General features: G+C 35.9%; 1 protein-coding gene across 1 annotated transcript in view; it reads left to right on the forward strand.

Annotated features, from left to right (window-relative positions):
* The window catches only part of NLK (nemo-like kinase), a 65316-nt gene that overhangs the window by 27620 nt on the left and 15109 nt on the right, over positions 1–22587 (forward strand). Inside the window, exons 2-6 of the mRNA XM_009318808.1 lie at positions 6496–6625; positions 8237–8292; positions 18229–18335; positions 20190–20275; positions 21216–21425. Of these exons, the coding sequence (XP_009317083.1) occupies positions 6496–6625; positions 8237–8292; positions 18229–18335; positions 20190–20275; positions 21216–21425 (589 nt within the window). The remainder of the gene's footprint in view (positions 1–6495; positions 6626–8236; positions 8293–18228; positions 18336–20189; positions 20276–21215; positions 21426–22587) is intronic.

Genomic DNA, 22587 nt, shown 5'->3' on the forward strand with positions numbered 1-22587 from the left:
CTGGACATTGCAGGTGATCATAACTTGTTTGTAGAAGTGGGTTATTTAAAAGAAAAAAGAAAGTGGCTTAAATGCATATGCCACATCAACCCCATTTAACTTTTATCAGAGACTACAACAGGAGCACCAAGAGAAGACTATTAACCTAAACTGATTTTTGCTATATGGAAGCATTTGAAAAAACAGAGGAGAGCAGACACACCAGGCCTTGCTTACACAGCTGTGATGAAGTTTAACAGCTCTGCAATACGTTTAGCTCTTTTTGTTTATTAAAATGGGTCCCGCAACTAGTAAAAATGAGCATCAATAAACCTGTGGTAGCTATCAATATTATTTGATTAAAGACCAACCATTTTATCAAATCTTTCACTCTCACTAATGAGGCTGCGTGACAGCTACACCCATGGGAGAAGTGTAGGAATTAATAGGACACTGATGTTCATTGGTATGGGTTGCCTGATTATGTTCTGACTTAACAGAATTTAGAATTCCTGGATAAGTGTCATTATGGATACTGAACTAAAGAGCTGTGGTACTTTGAGGTACAAAGCGCCATCCGTTTTCTCAAGTGAGGCTCAGCAACAGAAGAGGCTTTGGGAATCAGCGCTCAAAAGTTTTAAGTATATACCTTCAGTCAGAGAGAAGAAGATGGATATCCATTTCATATTTTAGGGGGTAGTGGTTGAAAGGATTTTTAGGCATTCAGCAATTACTTTCATATCCATATAACCTTTCTAAGATAATTTTTTTTTTTTTTTAATAAAGGGATTAGGAAGGAGCTTAGACAAAGTACAGGCTTAATACCAATAGGAAAAAAAAAAGTTTTGCAGTTTGTATTACTGTTCATGTGTAATTAACATTGATTTATGAGAACTTTAATTTAGGCAACTATAAAAAAAAAAGAGAGGAAGCCTCATGACTTTCTGCAGAGCAGATATAGACTTGCTCAACTGTAGATGGTCAACATTCACGTCCTAAAATTTATTTTCAATCTGAACTAGTTTTTGTAAAAGCTGACTGTTGGATTTTTGTGTTTCTATGCAACTAGCATAATTTTTTGCAGTACAGCTGAAGAAAGTGAATGTTTCAAATCCATCAAAAATCCTATTTTAGGTATCTTTTTAAAATGACCTCCACTTCAAACTTTCTGTTTTTCATTTGTCTGTGGGAACTCCAGAGATGACTTTCTCTGAATTTGTGTCTTGGGTTCAGATTTTTAACTTTGAATGTATTACTTTCACAGTCTTGACCCATATCGCCACCATTGCTGCTGGTAACGCAGCTCATAGGCAACTGGAGGAAGTAGAAGGTGTGCATTTGGCTGTTGTTAAAACACATAGATGCCATTTGATTTAGGTGAGGAGGTCAGACTGCTTACTTTAAACGGTTGTTATGGCTTACTTTAAAAGTCATCACAGGCACAACTACAGAGGCAGTGTAATTGAAAATCAGTGAATGCAGGTAGCTTTATATGTAATGTTATTCTGTATTTTAACATTTCCATAATTTCAGACAGTGTGAGAGGAGTACTTCTGTTCTTTTAAAATAATGTATTGAATTTCAGACTTTGCCTGATAATGTTTCAAGTTACTATTCTAAAACTGAATTTTGTTATTCTATTTTAATATTTTATTAGAATTGGGAGTGACTATTTTAATCTAGAATTCAATTAAAAGGACAACTTTTGAGGTCTTCTGGTAATTTTGTGTGGAAGTATGGCACTATCTGAAGAGTACACGTGAGTGTAGGTTATAGTTTTTAATAGTTTGATTTTTTGACTAATAAAATGAAAATATGAGCGGTTTTTACTTTAAATTTTATTTTATTAGATCGGACTATGTAAATAGATATGTTACCGTAAAAATCAGATGTTTGCTTAGTATGTGCATTAAAAGCACACCATACATAATATTTACATAATTTATGTGAAGTTTAGTTTGACAAGTAACTGATCATTAAGACAAAGATACGTTTTGAACAGAGTCATTTTCAGTGGAGATCACGGAAGCTGCCTTCAGAGCTGTTCGTTATCTATACAGCCCGAGATTCATTAGCTAATACAGATGGGATAACCCGCGTGTTGCAGAACCAGAAGAGCTCAGCCCAGCAGGCCTTTCAGCAACAAAGAAATAAAAGCATTCCTCTGTAACAGGCTTCAGCACTTATCTCTGTTCTCTGGTACTGTTTGTGCTGAACCAAAGCAGCTGCTGCCCTGAGTTGAGAGAACAAACTCAACATGGCGTGAAATTACTGCACTTCCATTCACATTCATTAGAGTTATCTTGTTACCAGCTACAAGCATGACTGGTCTTTGCATGAATAATAACAAGAAATGCTAGTTTGTGAGTTTTGCCTTAAAACATTAACAAGACAGAATGCAAACTTTGAAACCATGTGTATTGTGGTCCATCTAATAGTATATATTATTGCATTTTTCTTGTCAATTGCTGGAATAATATTTATACTTATAAGATTTGGAAAAAGGCAGATAGGAAGTTTCTAAATGGAAATATGGTTAAAAGGTGGCTATTAAAAATAACTCCAAAAGGTCTTGAGTGTAGGTTCCCAAAGCTGTGTTGCTGCTACTAAAACATGCAACCTCTGAGATGTTTGTCATGGGGGAGGAGGACCAGTATCCAAATCCTCAAGTACCAAACAGATGACTCCCCCTTGCTCAATTAGGAAGGAACAAGCAAGCAAGTGGAAACTTGTTTTGGTATTTATTCCTCTTCCAGCAGATCAGTTTCGTCCTGACTAGTGGTAGGTTGAATTTCAGAAACAACTCTGTCGCCTGCCTTAAATTCAGTGTCGTCTTGTTGGTGCTGCTGCAACAGTGAGACATGAACATAGCTAAAAAACATATGCTGCGTGCGTAGTTGCAGTGGGCCTGCTTTTTATCTCCCTGCACTCAAATCCATGGTGCGTTTTGTCTAAAAAGCCTTCGGGACATTAATAATAAGGAAACACCTGAAGAGCAGAGAGGACTCTAATACATGCTTTGTCAATCCAGCGGTGCAGAATTTTCCTCAACAGGTTTTGTTATGGTCTTTTTGTTCTTATTAGTCTTTAAGCCCAAAACCAAAGCCAAACTATTCTTGCGCTTTTTTTTTTAAATAATGCTGGTTTTATTGATTGATTAATTGTGTGTTGTTCAAGCACTTTTTCAATTTCTTGTATCTGTTTCACATAGATATGTGAATTTTATTGCACGTCTGACCTGTTTATGAAATCTTAATGTCAAAAATACCTAAAATTTCAAAGCTGATTCTGATATGTTGAGTTATTTGCTTGTTAACATTTACAAAATGGGTTATGACTAATCGGAATGGTGTCTTTCTGTTGTGATAGTACTCAAATTCAGAAGCCGATTGCTATAGATACGGCCTAAATATACAACTAGGAGCTTAAAAAGCTTGTAAGCTTGTAAAGCTTACAATCTCCAGAACAAGAGGAAGAGTGTTTAACAAAACCACGAGCTATCTGCAACTAGTTTTATGGAAATTGACTTCCTCTTGCTGTAAACAGCCAAGGTGATGCCCGAGTTTCAGATGACAGATTGTTATCAATCACGGAAGGTTGCATTACTTGTTTACATGTCTGTCTTCAAAAATGTTGTTGTTTGTGACTTCTGGTTTAGGTCTGTCCATTTCAGGTTCTATTAAGCTTATGTAATTTGAGGTAAAAAGCAAACAAAAAACCTATTAAATCTGTGAAGCTGCAGCTAACTTCTTCAAGAAAGTAAACCTACAGACAAATGGCCTTTTTTTTTTCGCTTTACGCTTTTTTCTTGTTGTACAGCCCCTGGACATGATCAATGAGGACTTTTTAGTCTTTCTTCAGAGAAATTTATATGTTTACTGCACTAATTTATTACAGATAATAGAAATGGTAGAAGTAGATGTGAACTCTCTCAAATAAGCTGTCTGGATCTTAAGCATTGTTTTATCCTGTCTTAAAGAAATTGAAATAATTTTAGAGCATTAATTTGTTTACAGTGTAAAATAGCAATTGTGTGTATTTAAAGAAAATTCTTTTGTTGTAGTTATGCTTTTTAGATATGTTTCTAAGGAAAAGTAATGAAACAGTACCACATATTTAATTTCCTTCACCTTATTCAAAAAGAATTGTAGAACGTGCTCTAAATATGCTATAATATAGCATAAAATACATTTTGAAGGTTTTAAATCGAATATTTTTCATAGCCAAGATAGCTATTTAACTATTGTTTTAACTGTATTGTTGAATATAACATGGCTGAGGAAGGTGCTTGTGGTCTGCCTAGGTATCAACAGTCATTTGTGAGGAAATTTCATGTTGTCAAAGGTCTCAGGTCTTGCATCTGTATGATACTTCAGTGTATCATCATTGCAATCCACTAGTGGAATTTGTCCCATAGCTGTGAATATCCTCTTGATAGCAGTGTTTCGGTGTGCGCACGCAGTGGTCAGCAATAAGTGTCAAAACTCCAAAGGGAAAAATTAGCAATTCAGTAGCATCTGCAGTGTAATCAGTGAGGATTTTTATGAATAAAATGTTACAACTTTGTTTTTGTACCAAGAATATATCTATTTAATTCCCAGGAATCAGCAGCTTTTAAGTTTTCTTTTACAGGTTAGAGGTTTGGTGGCTTGCCGCTTTTTTTCTTTTCTTTTTTTTTTTTGTTAAGCTGGTAAAAACTTGGCGGGGGCCAGAAATGCTGTCTCATAAAGAGAGAAGAATACCACTAATTAGCTGATCAGTGGTGCTTGACCTTGTGAGCAATGGGAGCTCTCAGCTCATGCTGGGATCAAATTTATATGAATTTGTGAGCCACTGCCTGGTACTGGCCCTGCTGTGTGTCATTCAGAATCTGCCTCTGCTATAATCCCAAAGCTACAGGCCAGCCTGAAATGTCGCCTACTCATGATGAATAGTACCTTGTTTTGCAAATAGACTCATTGAGGTTAACCATCATCTGTGAATGAAGTTACTATACAGTGTGAGGGAGGATATTTCAGTCTGGCCCATGGTGAGTGCTGAGTTGCGTTAACAGTGGATTTTCTGTAGCTCTTCCAGTTTTCATTCCCTTTCTTTCCAATTTAGGCTAGAGGCAAGAGGCAAAGGTCCTGGAGAAAATAGGAAACATATTGTGAATTACAAGACCTTTTCAGATTCTTTTCAGCTCTGTGTTTCCCACCATAGAAATAGTCTGGTATCAACTTTCCCGAGTGCCCTTCCACCCCTTATTTAAAATACAAAGATGCAGTGGCTATTAACAAGTGTTCCAGCCGAGTGTGTTGGGGTAGTTCTCCGTGGACTCCCAACCACTAGTATCAGTGGCTACTTCTGACTTTTTGGATTGATTGAATTGTTTTGTATTTTGAAGTCAGATGCGGTACTTGGAGATAAGGCAGATATTTGATTATCCCATTCTAATTTTTTATTTAGATACTTAAACCAACATGGACCTGAGACAAAAGAAGAAGCCTTCCGTGTCGTCTGTAGGAGAGTCACATGATAGATGGAAAAGCCAGCAACTTTTTAAGGACAAATGTAGTCATCAGGGTACATAGCTGGATGTAGATTCTTACGTGGTTACGGCGTTGCACTGAGAAGAAAGTTATTTTGGTCATCCCAATAAAAATATGCAGAAAAAAATGAAGGTTTCCTAACAACTGAAGATCTAGAAACCCTGTTTTGTAGTGAGGTTTGAGAAGCCTCACCTTAAAAACCGTGATTGGGAATTGAGGCACCATAATCTCCTTGCTCTAGTTTTATGGTTCTCATTATAAAATTCTATTTTCAGAATCTCATTACTTTAAATTAAAATACTTGCCATGTGCAAAGCACCTTATAATTTCTGAACTACTATACTTGCATCCCATAAGTTCTATGGGAGAAAGACAGGTATCATGCCTCTTTTACATTTGTGGAAACTTAGATACCGTGTGCTGTTGCTTCTCCAGATGTAAAGTGATTTAGTGACAGATCAAGTAATAGTCTTACACTTGCCAGTGTTCTGTCAGAATGGGATTATTAAATTTTTTGCCCTCTTAGGAGAGGAAGAAGAAAGCAGTAGACCCGACAAAATCAAATCTGTGTAACTGAGAAAATGTTTTACTCTTAATAAGGTCTTTTTTGGGAGGTGAAGGAGATGTTTATCATCACGTCCGCTCCTCTGCTCAAGGCGTTGATCTAACTTTGAGCTACAGTGTATGCCAGTGGCAGGCAGTATATGCACTGATGTACATGTGTCCAGCCGCTTAACAGCTACCAAGCTTGGCTGGGTATATGTATATGTACTCTAATCAAAGAATGATCATGCTACATTTAATACAGGGTCTATAGTACAGTGCATAACGCCCTTTGCTTAATACTTTTTTCCCTAGAAGTGTCTTCACATTGTTTTGACCCACCGTCTCAGTTGAGAATGATAAGAACTCTAAAATATTCTTTTCTGATTTAGAAAAATTGTCTAACTGTAGTATGTGATGTTCTAAATCTTTTATTCTGTAGGTCAGTAACAGATCCGCGAGATGGAAAGAGAGTTGCACTCAAAAAGATGCCCAACGTCTTCCAAAATTTGGTCTCTTGTAAAAGGGTCTTCCGGGAGTTGAAGATGTTGTGTTTTTTTAAGCATGACAATGTAAGTAAATTCAAAGTAATTTTGAAGTCTTTGATAAAACCTAATTGTAAAATGGTGCTATCTATAATAGAAGTATTTTTTTCTTTTAAGTTATAGAATATCTAAAATGCTTTAAAAGCTCTCTAATTTTATGGTTATCAGATTTCCTCGAAACTCAGCTATTACTGTTGCAAACGCTATAAAAAAATGAAATTATCAAGAATCTAAGGATATTCATAATTTCCCTTCCAAAATGTTGGCAAATAGACAGGCAATACACTTCCACCTAATCTTATTTTCGGCTTTAGATAAATGTTAATCTGCACAAAGCTACGCCAGCTGGACATGCTTTCGCTTCCAAGCTATTTCTTACTCCATCTTCCTCTCCTCTTTGTTGGAGTTTATTGCTCTTTCAGTTCTTCTAGCAGAGTGGTTGTGCAAGCACTCCCAGATCTGCTTTAGGTAAAATCAGCTAGGTTAAACATTTTAAAAAATTATTTGAATTGACCCATATGGTTGTGTCTGAAGTGAATATAAAAGTACTGGCAGAAACTGTTCCACAAGTGCAACTGTGGATGTGGTAACCTCTCCCACTGATGAGCAGTAACAAGCATCTTGGGACTACTGTCTTCTCCTAGTGGAGTGGAATCAGGAAGTGGGTATCTGTTTCAGAACATTATTTCATTGCTTTTCCTCCTGTTAAAGTTTATCTTTTTTTATCTGAGGGTATCATATTCCAAGAAAGATTTTATTTGTAGTTAAGCACTGAATTCAGGTAAGTGTTGTTAGTGGGACGCAAAAGAGGTGGACAGCCTTGCAAGCTTATACCAGACTGCAGAGTCCCACCACCACCACTATCACCAATCCTTGGGAGATAGATTCTGGGACAAGATTTCTTTTGAACTGGTATCTTAAACTGCTCCTCACCAGGGTCTTCATTATGGAGAAGATTTTACTGAGGACTATAAAATTAAATAAAAGCCTCTCTGTAAGCAGTCAGTAGTTGAGCCTGATAACCACTGAAGTTTGCGTGCTTCACCTAAATGTCATATATATTCCTAAGACAGGATCTAAAAGACTACACCAAGGTAGTATTTTTTTCCTGTGAGAGGATGTAAATTCCGTGCTGCTGCTTTTCTACCTTTTTGCTTTGCACAGAGAGCTGAGCTTCTGATTCAGAATGTGAACAACTTTGTTTTTTGTTAATTCCCATGTGAAAGCAGTATATCACAGAACTCTTAAAGGTGAAAGGCAGAACAAAGTGTAGTATCTTTTGCTTTTGCATTTCTCTGCGAGAATGACTTCTTTCAAATATTTTATGGTTATATATATTTTTGAAATAAACCAATCTTTATTGGGTAGATAAACTTATGCTTTTAAGCTAGTACTTGAACAGCTGGGAAAAGTTTCTTGAATTAAAAAAAAAAAGAGAGAGAAAGAAACCTTCAATGTACAGAATATCTGACTTGGTGGGCTATTAAATTCACATATCTAGTGAGATAGAATATTGGTCTGTCTGTGTGGGATAGAATAAAGCTAAGCTCTATGAGAAAGGTGCAGTCTGAATCTTTTTGAAAGGGATTTGTTTTTGTTTGACTGGGATAGGTCTTGATCTTGTGTGGTGTTTCCTAGGTACTCTCTGCCCTCGACATACTCCAGCCTCCACACATTGACTATTTTGAAGAAATGTATCCTAAATATAAAATAGAGCTTCTTAACTGAGGTAGGTGTAATTTTCATTAGCTCAGAAACTGCAAGTAGTTGGTGGTATCTGTGAAATAGAACTACAAAAACCTTGAGCCTGTATCTGAATGGTTTTATTTAAAGACGTGAATCTATACTATCAAGAACTCTTAGTTATTGTTAACATTGGGGGTGAAATGGTGCAGGACTGAACATGAAGCTTTGAATATGTAAGAGCCAGTAAATGCAGGGCATTGTGTTTTCACCAACAGATACAGCTGCTACTAATGGTGATTCCCCCAAAATTTTTTTTTGAAAACGATATCCAGTAATTAACTTCCTCTCAGTTTTTAGTACCTTAAAATACTTTCTGGTGTTTTCAGGGAGTGCTACTGTCCCATGCTTTGAAACCATGACTTTTCAGGGATGTTTCGGCAGACTAGTTGAGTTGTGGCTTTCCGTGTTCAGCCTCTATCTTGATCAAGAAAACAGATTTCACACAAATATATGTGCTGTTTAATGTGTCACTGATGCAAAGGTACATGCTGTCTATGGGTTACTGCATTATAAAATTGAATTTTAGTACATAACTTGACATGAGAATGTCAAGTTTTGTTTTGTGTTTTTCCTTTTTCAAACTTTGTTTGGGTTATCTTCTATTTTGGGGGTTGGGAATTTCTGCATTCCTAAATACTGAAAAGTAAGTCATTGACCTGGGTAGGCTCTTACTGACTCCAGTTGGAACAGAAGTTCTGTGACTCATAGCAGGTTGTTTTAGTACTTACTCCAGTTTTTAAATTGCCAGAAATGACTCTAATGCAATAAGTTAAGTACAGATTTTCATGGTACAGAAAGTATCTAGAAGTATCTATTGTGAGAATTAGAACAAAAAATTATTTTAAATAGGGGTAATTCTGCTCTCTGCAGAGACTTTGCTAGCTACAGACCGGGAATCATAATAAAGATTGTCTGCCTAGATTAATCCCACAGTCTGTTCTCTTCTTTATGCTATTTTAAAAATTTAACATGCTAAGATCCAATTTTTGAGAAGTTTTTAGCTAATAAAAAATGAACTTGATAATTAGCACTGAATGAGATTGTTTATATTTTATTCTTTATGTGTGTAGGAAAAAAGCTCTTCACCAGACTCCTGCCCATAACAGTTTTAAGATTATTTGCGGAGTTTTATGAACTGTTCAGATATTTTTACAACATGCTATTAATAACAAAATATCCTCTGTAGACTTCAGTAAAAGTGATATGTTAGAGAGCAGATAATCAAATATCCTAACACATTGACATTTCCATTATCAAATTAGCATTTCAGTACAGGGATCTACCTTACAGCTGAGGTCAGCTAATAGACTTCTGTGTTTTCTATGGAAAACCCCAAAAGCAAACACTGAAAATTAAACTCAGTGCTGAACTGTTGAAAGCAAACACTTGAATCATAGCATATTCAGTTATGTGTCATCTCATTATACTGCTGCTCCTTTTACAGCTTTGGTTGCCTTGCCTTTCAAGTTTATAATTTGCAACCAAATTGTGCAAATAAAAACTTCCTCCCAAAACCAAAGTTGTTACCAAAAATCTCTTTGTAAATCAGGCAGGGCATAATGAAATGTCTGTTATAAGCTAAAGTAAGCTGCCAATCAGTTTTCATCTGAAAATGTATGCATATACATTCAGGAATATATATATAGTGTTCTGATTGAGGATTTGGTTTTATTTTCTGGAATTGCATAGCTTTCATACAATCATAATTGGGACCTGAGAGCTTTTTATGTTACCGGGATGCATAGTAATAGCTAGGTTTAAAAAAAAATTCCCTGTCCCACAGATGTCCACATCATGTGTTCTGCTTATCCTACAAGTAGCTTTATTATGTTGGTGTCAGTCTTCAGTGGAGCTGCTTGAGGTTTGAGTGCACCAGCTTACTCGTATGGTTAGACTTTGGAAGGTTATTTTTTAATTACTGATAGGTTTTAGCTGCTTTTTTGTATGACCCACTTTACAAGACAATTAATGGGTGGAAAATTGTCATTCTTTATTTTTAGATAAACTGAACTTTGTGAAATGTGGTTTGATCTATTTGTAATACCTTGAATTTATTGGTGAAGAAAGCAGATGTATTTTAAACTCAGTGATTTTAGCCAAAGTACAGCATGATTTACTGATTGGTTGAAAATATACTAGGGCTTTTTTGTATGAATGTTAGATAAAGCTCTTAAATTTTGCTTTGATATTTCTTTCATGTGAACAGCATATGAGTAGTCTTCAAAAACTGGAGTTTGGTTATTTGCACTAGTTCAGTGCCCTCATTTTATAACAAATCATATGAGTTATAAATCAGATCTAGGTTAAGGGTTTCACTCCTTCCATGTAACTGTACAATCAAGAATATTTAAATGGGATAAGTTTATTTTTATGAGCTTAGCTACTGCCATGTTTTGTATATAAAACCAGAAATGTTAGTTTCCTTCATGGTTAACTGATTTTAAGTCATTCTGACTAGTATTTTATAGGGCTTTCTCTTTTTTTTAAATTTGTTTGAATTTCTTGACTCTAATATTGGTAATAGAAGACTATTTGCTTTGTAGTCTTCTTTCTCCTTTTTGTTGAAATAATTGCAATAAGTGCACTTATGACCCTTAAACTCATTAGAAGAATGAATGAGTAGGTGTTTCAATTTATATGCACATTTTTAATTGCATGTGCTTCTGCTTACTGTAGTATAAGAACAACTTATTTCAGATCCATTTTAAGAAGATCAGGTAACTATATTCCATATTTGGGGGATGCAGTTGTAAAAACCTTTGTTGATCTGCTAGTATGGTTCCTAAAGGTATCATAGTGACATTCCATTTTTACAATAAGGTATATTGATCAGTGATAAAAGTGTAAAGGGATTGAATTGGTACTGCTTGCTTCCTTTATTCTTTCTAAGGAGTTGTAGTGCAATTTTTGGGGAAAGAAAAAAAAATAGTAAAAGAATTACTAAAATGATATGAATGATGCGTTGGAAATGAACTGGTAGAGTTAGTTTCAATTATTCAATGTCTCATAGGTACTAGCAAGAATTGCAAAGTATATTTTGTAAAGACAACTCATTATAAAACTGACTGAAAATTTTGATGATAAATTAAAAGATTTCTTAGGAATCTGGTGATGAATAAAAGAATTTTAATCTAATAAGATTTTTGTTTTAGAACGCAAATTCTTTGCAAACTCTTAGATTGAGAGATAATTTGAATGTATAATGAGGTTTTAGATTGAAAATCTTTGTGAGCATTTAACATACGGGTATTGATATTTTTGCCAATATCACCTAGTGCAAAAATGAGTAGATATTGGAGCATATATTATTCTGGGTGTCTGTCTTGAGAAAATAAATGAAAAAGAGGTTGCTAGTGAATTTTAGGTTTTATATGTTCGTCATTAAGTTCATCATTAAGCTGAAGTTCAAGGCTTATCCCTGCAATCATCAGCTTACCTTGGTGGAACAGAAGTATAATCCCTGATACACAAGCTTGGATGATGTTTTGGTTCTGTTGTATGCCTGTGTTCCTAGGTAGACTGACCTAGCTTTAAAGCATATCAGCTATAAAGGTAAATAGTGACTCACAGATTTTGCTAGAGCATCTAAAAAGCCTTTCATTGCAATTAACATATCTGTTAATTTTTGATTGAACTGATTTGGCAGTGTTAGGTTTACGGTTGGACTTGATGATCTTAAAGGTCTTTACCAACCTAAATGATTCTGTGATTTATAGCTCTCTTTTTTCCAATTACAAAATCTTCTGCAATTGATTGTAATACTGAATTCTGCAATTGGAGATACACAGACGTTCTCTTTTAAGAACTATCCTAAGTTTCTATAGTAACTTTTTGAAAACTTTTTCCATTAAAGTGAATATTAGAAGCAGCTGAAAAGACATCACTTCTGTCAGACTGACTTGGAAAGATTTTAATACTAGTAAAAGCAAAGGTGTGCATCAATTCCTTCCCATTGATCTTATTAAGAGGTGAAAGGACTGTTTTCTGACAGATTACGGAGTAAATCCCTCATATATGTAGGGTGGAGGAGGGTAGACAGGGACAAGGTAAGATTTGGTTCCTCCAGCCAGTAAAAGGGACAATGCCAACACTGTTGGGGTACCAAGTAGTCTATGCTCAGGCTTCCTGTTCTTTCACAGTGGCCTTAGAAAGGGTTTCCTTGGTTAAGTACCCTTCTGAAATGTCATCATGGCAAGTTCCTCTGGGCCAATGCACAAACAAGTTGAACAGGGACCTCAAGGATTAAGAGGGTTAGTATACTCCGTAGAAGGCTATGGGTTGCCAATTTGCAGCTGGTAACACAACAGTTTGTATTGTGGATTGGGCAGAATTGTGATATAGATTCTTACTAGATATTTATGAGGACAGAACAGCTTGATGTACTTTCTACAGGTAATGAAAGCATGGTGGTTTTATTGTCAAACCAGTAAACTGTATGAGAGAGAGTCCTAGATGTCTGCTTGAACGAACTGTCTGCCAAAATGGCTCTATTCTCTCTATCACACGAGGCTCTTTTGCCTTGGTTAAAATTTTGCTTTATTCAGCAGTAAAGTTGTAATACCTTTATTCCAGTATTTGCAAAATCTAGTTGGATAATATTGCCTGGAACTGAAAACGTTTTCTATCGAGAAGACTGTGTACACATGGGAAAATACCAGGGAGGTTTTAAAGTTGAATATCAGGTCGTTAGCAGTGATCTTTCAAGTAGAATCTGCTGGCAGTATGTGCCTGGCTGTCAATGATTCAGTAAAAACAGACTGAAATTTTCCCCTTTGTCTTTTTAATTTTAAACCTTTTACAGGCACTCAGTAAATTATCTTAATTCCTAACTTAAGGATTATGACTTGATTTTTGAACAACCTGAAATGACGCTATGAGAGAAGGTTTTAAAATGTTAACTTTGACTAGGAACTCTTCACACCGTGTGTTTGACATCTGGTGTTGCTTTTTTTTTTTTTTAATCTGTTTTAAAAGCTATTTGTAGAATAAATTATCAATAGTAGTTAGTAATTTATCCACAGATCTACTACTGATTAATCCACATTCCTCCTTGCACTGTTTTGCTTTTTTCTACTCATGGAAGTATTTGATAATTTTACTGCATCTGTCTATAAGCACTGTAAAATATCAGAATAGTGATCTGCAAGAAGTGCTTTGCAGCACAAACGCATTTCCCATTTGAATATCAAATCCAGGTGACCTCAAGACCAAATAATTAAATAACCAAGTGAAATTTTGAAACTAATGCTGAAGTAGTGGAGTTTATTTTTGTATTCTGCAGACCGCATCCTGCCATACCTCTGGGGAATGGCTCACCGTTCCGTTTCAGACACGTGGTTTTTACTGACACCAGAGAACCTGCATGTCTTACTCTTGATAACCACAGTGTACGGCCAAGAAAACTTGTCACAACAAGACTATACACAATCTTTCAGGTGTGATGTGCCAGATGTATTTGGCTTTCCCAAAACAGAGCTTCCACAGCATTCAAGCTTTGTTTTACAAATACATAGATACAATTATTTAGATATGAAAATTAGAGATTTTATTGTACATAATACAAAATATGGTGCTACTGAACTACAGGTGATTAATACCAACGTCATTAACTCAGAGCTGACTGATGACATGGTGCTTTTGTGGAAGGCTGGGAACTCCAACTCCTGATGAGTTTTGAAACTGAGCAGGAGTGGAGAGGTGGGAGCTGCTGCTTCACCTAAGCACTTCTTTCATTGTACCCCAGCTCAATTAGGTTGAAAGGCTGAATTTTCTCTGTATTAGCAACTCATCAAGAGCTTTGAAGCCCTTACCTTACACAGAAGTAAGATTCAGATGGAGTTTCAGTATTTTCTTCCTGGTATGAAAAACTGTCTTTTTTATTTTTTCCCCGACTCCAAAACAGTGTCCCTCCAAAAAGCTTCTGCTGTTGTTTGTCTGTGGTCTTTGACACATGCCATAGATTGCCATTTCTACATTGCATAATTAGAGGACACTTGATGGCAAATATAGTTGTATCAGTAATTTTACCTATAACAGAAAAGTCAGCAAATTTTAAACATAAAAAATAATTTAGGCATTAGACTCATTAATTTTTTTTTAATAATTGTTGCACTATTTTTACATGGACCAGGTCTTTTTTTTCATGTTTTGGGTATTGATACGAAATGAGGATGTCATAGAAATACTTCTACTAGGAAGCTATAAAGTCTGCAAAGAGTTAGAAGATAACAGAGGTGGCATCAAAAACTAAGCTTGATATGATCCTAATGTAAAAACAAGTATAACTAAAGTATACCAAAATAGGAGAAAACCCCTTGTCCCCATTTTATAGAAAATCCTGAAATATATAAGAAAGAGTTTTGTTTTGGTTTTGTTTTGTTTAAAAAAAAAAAAAAAAAGCATGTTTCTTACAGTATCGCACAGATAGACACCTCCATGCCGCTGTTAGCATCCAGCTAATCCACCTACCCCAGAACTTGTTCACAGAATGCTGGCCTCTTCTCAGAAAAACAGTCTATAGAATTGAGTTTTGAGGTATGCAGAGACCTAATAAAGAAGGTCATTATGAGAATACCACATCACAGAGTGTACTTTATTCCTTTTTAAAATTTGCCTATCACTTTGTAAAATTTACCAACTCAGCAGGTCTCCCCAGTCAACAGAGTAAGTGAAGTTCTTTTGTGCTGTGCATTTGCCTTGGTAATTATTCTGAAGCAAATTGGTACATTTGTAGTTCTAATTTTATACCACTACTTAACTAATTACTGCTGTCAGTAGCAATTTTTATCTGGTAGTAATGTTCAGCTTAGCTGCGTATTACAGCTCCAGTGACCACCTCATAGCCAGCATATTTTAAGGTTCGACTTAAAAAAGAAAACTGCAGGTACCTGTTTGAATAGTTGATTGAAATCCTGTAGGGTTTTTGAAGTTTGTTTTTGCTAAACATTTATAGTACTGGCCGGAGTAAAGTCATTGACCCACTCGGGTACCAGCTGTTTAAGAAGCTGCCACATTCGCAAAAGGCAGGAACATCAAGCAAGTGCTGCTTTCGCTCTTGTTTAGAGACCTTCATTAAATTATCTAGAGACAATAATCAGATCGCTGCTGTTCAAGTTAATGGCACCTCTGAGCCCCTGTCAAGAGAGCTTTATTTAATGCGCAACAGACCTGGAGTGGTGCAGGTGCCATTTCAGGCCCTCATTTAATTTAAGCTGCTTTAGTTGGCATGGCAACTAGTTGAGACATCTGGGAGACATTATGCTCGGGATTGAGATTTAGAAGGATTTGTGGCGTAGCAAAACAAAAATCTTATCATAATAAAGTGCAGTGTAATGCTTTTGGATTTTTTTTAATATTTTACATTAAAAATGAAACTTAAAGATTTGTTGCGGCCATAAGGTAAAAACCAAATTTTAAAAGGCCGGTATAAATATTTAAGAGGGCCTTTGCAAAAGGAAATGAAAAATTAAGAGGACTAGGAATTATGGTGCTGCAGGGTTGGGTTTTTTCTTCATTAATTCTTTATGAATGCAATTTTAATCTGGGCTTTTTTTGGTCAAAAAGTTGACAATGTTTAATTTATAAAATTAATTGTTGTGTGGTGTGCTGATGGCAGATGAACAATTTGGCTGATAGGGATTTGGCCGGATAGGGTTTGCAGAGCAACAGATGGAAAGAGAACATTGATTAGGTAGAGATGAAAGAAAATATAAGTTTTCTCTAGATTGTTGTAAGTGCAACTTGACCGTGCCAATTAATTGGTGATAATGGTAAGAACAAGTAGAAGCTTCTGCTGAAGCTGACTTGCTTACTGTGTTACTGAGAGATAAATATCTTAACTGAAGTCAGGATTTGCTATTATATTTCAGACTTGATAGGTAGCAGAGCTGGTTATAAAGAGCGTTGAACCAACTGATAGGCTCCTACACGATAATGGTGAGATTTAAAAACAAAACAAAACAAACCCCTCAGCGTTGACCTAGTTAGCTTTGCTTTCAGAGAAAAGGTCAGGACAGCACACTCGTAAAAATACCACCACGAGGTCGATGAGTTCATGAAGTTACTGGAGCTTGTGCGTGGCAGATACGGAGGACGAGTAGAACTGAAGTGTGTAACTTCCTCATGCACAGCAAAAGCCAGTTTCTTCCTGCAGAGTGGAAGGCAAAGCTGTACACGCTCCAGCGTGCAGGTGGCACCCAGTCGGAGGAGGGCAACTGAGCTGTCGCCGACTCTTACAGCTGATCAGTTTGTATTTTTGGAGGGCTGAGAGCCGACTACTGCTTTACCTTGAACTGTGAATGAACCTGGTACACCAAGGGAGATACTAGATTGGGGCCCAGGAGATGCAGTTTCATTTCTAACTCTCTCCTTGATCTTTTGCATGACCTTGGCAGTGTGCACCACCTCTCTGCCGCATTTTTGTCTGTTTTGAACATTGCAGGGCTTGGTGTGACTCGTAATGCTTAATGCCTAATGCAGGGGTGAGACATTTGATACCATGCTGTAAAGTAGAAGTTCAGTTAACATATGGCTACCGTGTTTTACCTTCTTCAGCCACAAATGTAATAATATCAGAGATTTTTGTTTCAAATATGACTCCTAAAGGTAGCTTTTAAAGCAGTAATGTTTCCCAATTATCAAGCTTATTTGTTGCAGAAGTTGAAAATTCTCAGTATTGCAAGTTCAATCCTTCTTGAAAGTTGAGGTGCGGTGGTTTTGCTTTAAACTCTGTTCTGAACCACAGCTCCAAAATCAAAACTTAATTTACCAGTGTTGCTCGTGAATGAAGCGGAGTACAGCCGAGGCAGCTTCTCTGCAACTCGATAGGCTCTTCATCGCTGGCCCCAGTAAAAGCTGTCTGTTGCTAACTGTCCTGTACAACTCATAGGCAGTGTATGTCTGTAGTATCCCAAGTATTTATCGTAACGATTTTTGCATGTGTTTTATTACTGTAACATATTCAGGAAATTGACACTATGATATTGATTTTGTGGGTTAAGATATGCTGCTTGTGTCTTCCGTATTTCTGCATTTTTGAAACATTATATTTTTAGTACTTTTAGTGCTTCCTGAATAAACACAATACCCTTCTTCATCCACACCTTACCTTAGTATAAGCCACAGCATATATAACTCTTTGTATCTTCAAAGATTTGTGTAAATTATCAGTGAGCACGACTATGCTGCGTTCTTCATGTCTATGAGTACGTGAAATAGTGGTTTCTGTTTGTTTAGTTTTTCCTCCAGATAGAAGTTTGGGGTTTTTTTTTTCTTTTTCTTCTCCTGTTATAACCCAGAAGAGGTGTTATGATTGGGATTTGTATGCGTGTGTATATGATGCTTGAGAAGGTAAAATAGTGGGTACTGGGTAGATTTAGGGAAGCATATGTATTTTTAGAAGTCTGCACTCACTACCAATCGTGTAGCAACCTGCAAAAAGTACTTTTGATAACCGACTTTCACAGGCTTGCACTTGCCAGTTTGTCTGGTTAAACCATGCTGTTGTATGTCCACTATGAAGACGCTACTTTAGTTGTTTGTAATTTGTGGCTTACTGATCTTAAGGAAAAATTTAAAGGTTTCAAGGTGCCGTTATTATAATAAAATTTAATTTTGTTTTCTGAGTCGTAATTTGACTTTGGAATAATTTTGTAACAACTACCTTAATGCAAACGCTACTTTATTGAGTAATCTGTTTTCTTTCACAAGCCGTTTTTTATTTTTGTTCTTGTAAGAGTCTGGAGACTTGACCTCTGAAGAAGCTTTATTCTTTTTTTACTCGATAGCTCTGACCTGTAAGAGCTCAAATTCCTAGGAGTTAGAGTAAATGTTTCAAGAGATTATGTGCTGGACTTTCTGCTTTTGCCTTAACTAAAAAATTGAAGATATGTTGTCACTGAATTGATGCAGAGTGACCTCCATAAGATTATCGTCTCTCCTCAGCCACTCAGCTCGGATCATGTCAAAGTTTTTCTTTACCAGATTTTAAGAGGTAATTTTTCTTCTTTTAAATTTAATTAAAGTTATGTAGTAGTAGTATTTTTTCTTCTTTCTGTTTCTTAATGTTTATGCTCAAGACATTCTCATCTTGAATAAGTTTCCCGTGGAAACTTGTTCTTTTTATTTCGTATTATGAATGAATAGCAAGCATTAATTATTCTAGTTATAAGAATATGGCAGCCCTGCTGCCTTCCATCATAGTCAAGGGTAGAGATGGCAAGACTTACACTTCAGCTGCAAAGGCTTTTTCAACGGCCTGTGAGAATCTTAAGGTGGGTGGGTGTGTTTTAACAGTCCTCCAGTGCTTTTTGAATCAAGGTACAGAAAGGACACCTAAACTGAGCCAAATTGATAAATATATGTAACTATACCCACTTAAGGTATTCTGGAGAACAGTCTAGTTTAAATTGTTATGGAACAGTCCACTAAAGTTTGATTTTTAGCTAAAACAATTTGCCATAATAGTAATTTTAAACTGGATTTTTTTTTTTTTTAGTCCATTTGGAAACTTTCATCCAAGAAATGAGATTATTGTGCTTGTCTTTTGAACATCTGATCAGTCTTAGCCCAGTTGTTTTTCCATTGGTTTTATTTGAGTATTTTCACTGGAATAAGCTGAAAGTAAAGAGTCAGTTTGATCTGGTAGTAAATAAATAGTAGATTGTATTCATAAAGAGCAGAGCAAAGATATCTAAATTATATCCAGAAATAGTATGGGCTATTCCAGGTACCTGTTGTACTAGAGAAAAGATTTATGCTCCTAAAGGAGAAAAGGCATTTGTGCCTTTGTGATTACTGAGTTTAATGACTGGGGGAACACTCAAAACTCTAATTTCTATCCAAATGGCAATGCAAAACTGTCAGTTAAAGTTTGTTCAAGAGTTACTTGAATTCTCATTCCATTTGCCCAGGCATTTGGCCTGAGAGCTTAGTGTTCCCCAGTATAATGCTATTATTTATTTTTGCTCTATCTGACCCTACTTGAATTATGGCCATTTTTCAATTTTCCATGCTTTGTCTACTATTGTAGTTCATGTGCATAAACAACTTCATGTTGGTGTACTTTCTTCGACGGTACTTTTTAGTGACGTGCTTTCTGCATTACTTTCATTTTCTTAAAAAGATCAGAATTACAGCTTCAGGGACAGCAAAAGCACACAGGGAGCACAGGTTATCTTTCTTTCCTAACCACCTAAATGTTAGAAACATCCCCAATGGCTGTGATCAGATGTCCTAAGTTCATGAGCTCTAGCATTGAATTTTTGCACTAATAAAGTTAAGAAGAGGGCCTAGGCTTTACTGTAATTTGGGCCTATAGTCTCTTAGCCTTGTTTTACATTATCTGCTGCTGGCTTATGAGATTTTACTTTGAAAAAAGTGATTTTTTAAATATGCAGATTAGCTTGGGTTTAATCTGAGTTTATTTCTGAAGTGCAGCTGTTACGTAGTAAATTAAGTAAATTTTAGTGCTGCAGAAGTTAAAATTGTTACTGGGAAACAGAGCAGTAAGAGGTATAAGTCAATATTCCCGTGTTGTGATTGGCAGAGTATCCAGGTCATGACCAGGGAGAGGATGTTTTGGTTTTTTGTTTGGGTTGTGTTCCCCCCCCCAAAAAGACTACTTAAGTTACTTGCTCTGTCTAGTTTGTATACTCCAAAAGTTTTATCCTTTCATTGAGTGACTGAGTGTATACTAGAGACTGGAAGTTAGAATCCTATAAAGAATGAGCCACTGCAAAGTCTTTGCTGATCGGGAGTTGCAAGACCTTCCAGGAAAATATTGTCAGCTTTAAACTTCTTTTAAAAGGAAAAAAGGTATTTATTTTAATTTCGTTTAATATTTCAGGTCTGAAATATCTACATTCTGCTGGCATTTTACATCGAGACATTAAACCAGGGAACCTACTTGTGAACAGCAACTGTGTTCTTAAGGTGCTACTTAAATTTATTGAAAATGTACATATGTATATGCTGTTCATTATAAATCAGTTGTTATTTTTTTAAACAAAAACATTTAATATGAACACTTTTCCTGAAAGTCATTTTAAAAGAAAAAAAAAATCTCACAGATTCTTTATAAATGAAACAAACATCTTCCTTTCCCCTTTTCTCCCTGCCTCTCCCCAAATCTGTGAAAGCAAGATAGACATGATTCTTTTGTTTGACTTGCGTGGGATCTCTTGTGCCCTCAGCAGTTGAGAAAGGCAGGCAGTTTCTTCAGGTATCGCAATGTTAGTGTTCAGTGTGCTAGTCAAAGCAAAGACGATACAGAATGCCCAAGACTCTTCCGTTAACTTCGTAGGTGTATGAAATTTTGGAGGGCTTAGGCATGTTGTACAGCTATGCCAAATATAAAAAAAAATTAAGTTTTGTTTTCATTGATTTGCTAAACATTCTGATTGTGAAAGTTTTGGTCTGTTTTCTTGACCCTTCTGGTTCAAGAAATTTTTAAAAAATTCTCAAAGCCAAAGTGAGTAGAAGGCTGAATCTTTCTGTAACATTTTGAGGCATATCATGAACAAATGAAATCTGGTTTGGGATGAAATATTCTGCACCCAGAGGTTGGCAGTATGTATTTTAAATTTTGTTTTTAGTGTGAGTTTTTTAATCTTTTAGATTATAAATATTGTGATGCCAACTAAAAATGTACTGTGATTTCAAATAAAACTGTAGAAAGTTTAAATGGATGTGGAATAAAGTAGCATAATTTCTTCCTATTCCCCTTTCCCTTTGCTCATGTAGTTACAGCAGATTATCTGATTTATTTAAATGCTGGTTTGGAATTTCCTGCTTTGTTACCAGAAGGTTACCTATTTGAAATGCATTAAGTGTTTTGGTTATTTTAATTTTTTTATTTACCTTCTCAATTTAGATTTGTGATTTTGGATTGGCCAGGGTGGAAGAATTAGATGAATCTCGTCACATGACTCAGGAAGTTGTCACTCAGTATTATCGAGCTCCAGAAATCCTGATGGGCAGCCGTCACTACAGCAATGCTATTGACATCTGGTCTGTAGGCTGCATCTTTGCAGAATTACTTGGGCGAAGAATATTGTTTCAGGCACAGAGTCCCATACAGCAGGTATAATTAAATTTCCCTTTAAAATTTTTTCTACTGCATAATTTCATGGAATCAGTTATACTGATGCATTTTGAACCTCAAACTTGCTTTTGTTTTGCTTGGTTTACACACAGGCAAAAAACCAAGCTACTTTGAAATGCTGAAATGATAGCTTCCAGACAGTATTAAAAGTAGTGGTTATTAACGTTAGCTTTTGAAATGTGTATTTTTTTGTAATCCCCTGTAATCTGCTGCAGTACCAAAGCCTGCTGTAGCATTTTATTGAGACAAGGTAAAGGTGATATAACCGGGATCAAGCTTTTTGTAACAACTAATACGAGAAAGTAGTAAGTTTTCTGTCAAGATATAACTGGAGATACAGTATTGGCACTTGTACTATTTAAACTGCCAATTAGTAGTATTGCTCAGACTGCTTCATTTTAGTAACGGTCAACTGTGTAAGAAGGTATTGAATATTTTTTTATGTTGTATAGCTGTGGCTAGGTATGAAAACATGAGATGCACCAGAATACTTCATCACATTCCAACAGTAAGCCAGCTAATATAATATACATATATCTCTAATAATCTTGAAGTGCTATTTTTACAGTAGATAGAAAATAATGTCTGCAGCAAGATATTAGAGATGGATGCATTTATACTCCTCTGTCGAAGAGAAGGAACAAGATGTGCTGACATAAAAATGTTTATCTTCAATGTTGCTAGTATTCATCTATAGATCAAAAACTACACGGTATTAAAATTGTGAGATTACGTATATTGATTGACAAGAAGTAAAAACACATTCCAAACTGTTGTTAAAGGTGACATTCCAAACTCTGTACTTCCCTTGTTTGTTTACACACGTAGCATTTTCACGGGTTTGAGAGACATTCACATTAGCATGCTGTTTTCAACACTCGTATATTTAAAATGTTGTTGTGTTGTGTATATATTTTCAATGCTGTGTCCTGTCTAGTGGTACCTATCATGTCACCGCAGTAGTGTTCCCAAGGAGGGACTTGCTAGTCATTCTAGACAGCACTGATACCTTGTATGATCACAAAAAGTAGACCTCATCCCAAAATACACCCCTCTTACCCTTGCGAAGAGACTGCAGAGGAGAAAAGCAGCGATGTAATCAGAACTACTAGTTAACTTGACAGCTATTCTGTTGCAGTCT

Source organism: Pygoscelis adeliae, unplaced genomic scaffold (assembly GCF_000699105.1).
Source record: "Pygoscelis adeliae isolate BGI_AS28 unplaced genomic scaffold, ASM69910v1 Scaffold392, whole genome shotgun sequence".
Taxonomy (NCBI): Eukaryota; Metazoa; Chordata; class Aves; order Sphenisciformes; family Spheniscidae; genus Pygoscelis; species Pygoscelis adeliae.